This window comes from Cynoglossus semilaevis, chromosome 1 (genome assembly GCF_000523025.1).
Source record: "Cynoglossus semilaevis isolate Cse_v1.0 chromosome 1, Cse_v1.0, whole genome shotgun sequence".
Lineage (NCBI taxonomy): Eukaryota > Metazoa > Chordata > Actinopteri > Pleuronectiformes > Cynoglossidae > Cynoglossus > Cynoglossus semilaevis.
This window is the reverse complement of record NC_024307.1, coordinates 22,361,449-22,363,775: the sequence shown is the minus strand read 5'-3', so window position 1 is coordinate 22,363,775 and position 2,327 is coordinate 22,361,449. Positions and strand designations below refer to the sequence as shown.

The 2,327-nt window shown below is 40.7% G+C and overlaps 1 protein-coding gene across 1 annotated transcript in view; it reads left to right on the top strand.

Annotated features, from left to right (window-relative positions):
- serpine1 (serpin peptidase inhibitor, clade E (nexin, plasminogen activator inhibitor type 1), member 1) overlaps positions 1–1,611 on the top strand; it is a 10,508-nt gene extending 8,897 nt beyond the window's left edge. Inside the window, exons 8-9 of the mRNA XM_008319500.3 lie at positions 1,005–1,088; positions 1,186–1,611. Of these exons, the coding sequence (XP_008317722.2) occupies positions 1,005–1,088; positions 1,186–1,229 (128 nt within the window). The 3' untranslated portion in view covers positions 1,230–1,611. The remainder of the gene's footprint in view (positions 1–1,004; positions 1,089–1,185) is intronic.
- The last annotated feature ends 716 nt before the right edge of the window (positions 1,612–2,327 follow it).

Here is a 2,327-nt window from a genome sequence, read left to right as displayed (position 1 = left end):
CATTGTGTATTTGTAGATTTAGAAAAGGCATATGACAAAGTGCCAAGGGAGGAATTGTGGTTTTGTATGAGGAAGTCGGGAGTGGCAGAGAAGTATGTTAGATTGGTGCAGGCCATGTATGAGAATAGTACAACAGTGGTGAGGTGTGCTGTTGGAAGGACAGAAGACTTCAAGGTGGAGGTGGGACTACATCAAGGATCAGCCCTGAGCCCCTTGTTGTTTACTGTGGTGATGGACAGATTGACAGATGAGGTCAGACAGGAGTCCCCATGGACTATGTTGTTTGCAGATGACATTGTGATTTGTAGTGAGAGTATGCAGCAGCTAGAAGAGAACCAAGAGAATACATGTGTGTAAACGAAAGGGAGAACAGTGAAATTGTGAGGTTACAAGGAGCAGAGGTGGTGAAGGTGCAGGAGTTGAAGTATCTAGGATCAACTGTTCAGAGCAGCGGAGACTGCGGAGAGGGGAAGAATAGAGTGCAGGCAGGATGGAACAGCTGGAGAAAAGTGTTAGGAGAGATTTGTGATAGAACAGTGTCAGCTAAGGTAAAGGGAAAGGTTTACAGGACGTTGTGAGACCAGCCATGATGTATGGTTTAGAGACACTAGCAATAGGCAGAAGATAGGAGGCGGAGCTGGAGGTGACAGAGTTAAAGACACTGAGATTCTCTTTAGGAGTGACAAGGATGGACAGGATCAGGAATGAGGAGAGAGAAACCATATTGAGATGGTTTGGACATGTGTGGAGGAGGGACAGTGGATACATTGGTAGAAGAATGCTATAGATGGAGCTACCAGGTAGGACAAAGAGGAAGGCCAAAGAGAAGATTTATGGATGCAGTGAAGGAGGACGTGCAGATAGTTGGAGTCAGAGTAGAAGATGCAGAGAACAGGGTGAAATGGAAAACAATGATTCACTGTAGCAACCCCTGAAAAAAGGGGACAATCCAAAAGGAAAAGAGTGCCACAGCTAACGTTATATTTTCTCTGCTCAATTTATAGCGGCTGTCATGTTCTCACGTATGGCAGTAGAAGAAATCACACTTGACCGGCCGTTCCTATTTCTCATTCAGCACAAACACACAGGTAACACTCACAGCTTTTAGAAACTTAAACACTAGTCATTCCTTGCAACCTTCTGCTCATGTGTTCACTGTTTTACTGTCTTCTTTGCTACGGCCAGGTGCTCTTCTCTTCATGGGTCAGTTCAACCAGCCTCAACAATAACATTAATGTCTAAGGAGCTGCATTTATTCGATAACCTGAATAAAAACCACAGTGGACCACATGGCACAATGAGACATCATATTAAAAAAGACAGACTGACAGACTGGGAAGCTCACTGAAAGACTTTGGATGTTACCTTTCTATTTATTTCTATAACTGTTTGTGGTCGTACTATAAATGATGAGTGAGTAGTTAGTAAGTTACTGTTGTTTGACACGACAGATGTTAATGCACTTCACATACAAACAGTTTGCTGCACATATACTGGTAATGCTTTCTTACAAAGATGTATTTTTACAGTTCATTTTATTGTTGTTATTACTTTATATTGCATTTATATTTTTCCAGTTGTTGTATTTATTAAAAGTATATGTTTACATAAGGAAGTGTGGAGTGTGTTGCTTATTAAGTAAAAATAACCTAGAATGAATTGAGGTTTTTAAGTCAGGATATTGCATTATAGTTACCTTTAAATAAGGTTACATGATGCAAGAATAAGTAGTGCAAGTGTTTGGGCAATGGATGTAAGACTACTTCTCGAATAGTGGGGAGGGAATTTCAATACACAGTGGACCCCCAAGATACGAGTTTCCTGGAATATAAGTATTCCATGTTACATGTCTGCAACTATAGCAAGATTTTGGTCATGATACAAGGAAATATTTAGTTACGAGTACTCAACTGAGCTCCATTTTTGTCGCGTTGTCTTGCTCTCTTTTCTTTTTACATTACTCTGATGTAAAGGCCACTTACATTAACAACAAAACAAAAGTGACAACAACAGCAAGATATTTACTTTAAATATAAATAATAATATAGATGTGTTAGTGCGTGTGTGAGTTCAGTCTGATAGTGGCTTCTGCATTGGAAATAGCTAAATTTTAGTTGTGTACTGAGTCCTAGTAACACCTTGTCCGTAAATTAATTTAAAAGAATACTGGGAAATATGTGTGTGAAGAAGTAAAGGTACAGAGAAATAAAGGAACAGAAGTCTAACAGGGTTAGACGTCTTTGGGTGTGGCAACCCCCACCGTACTCTGACGAGGGGCGGTTTCAGCTGGGTTTGAGGCCCGGGGATTTGAGGACCCCCGAATTCTA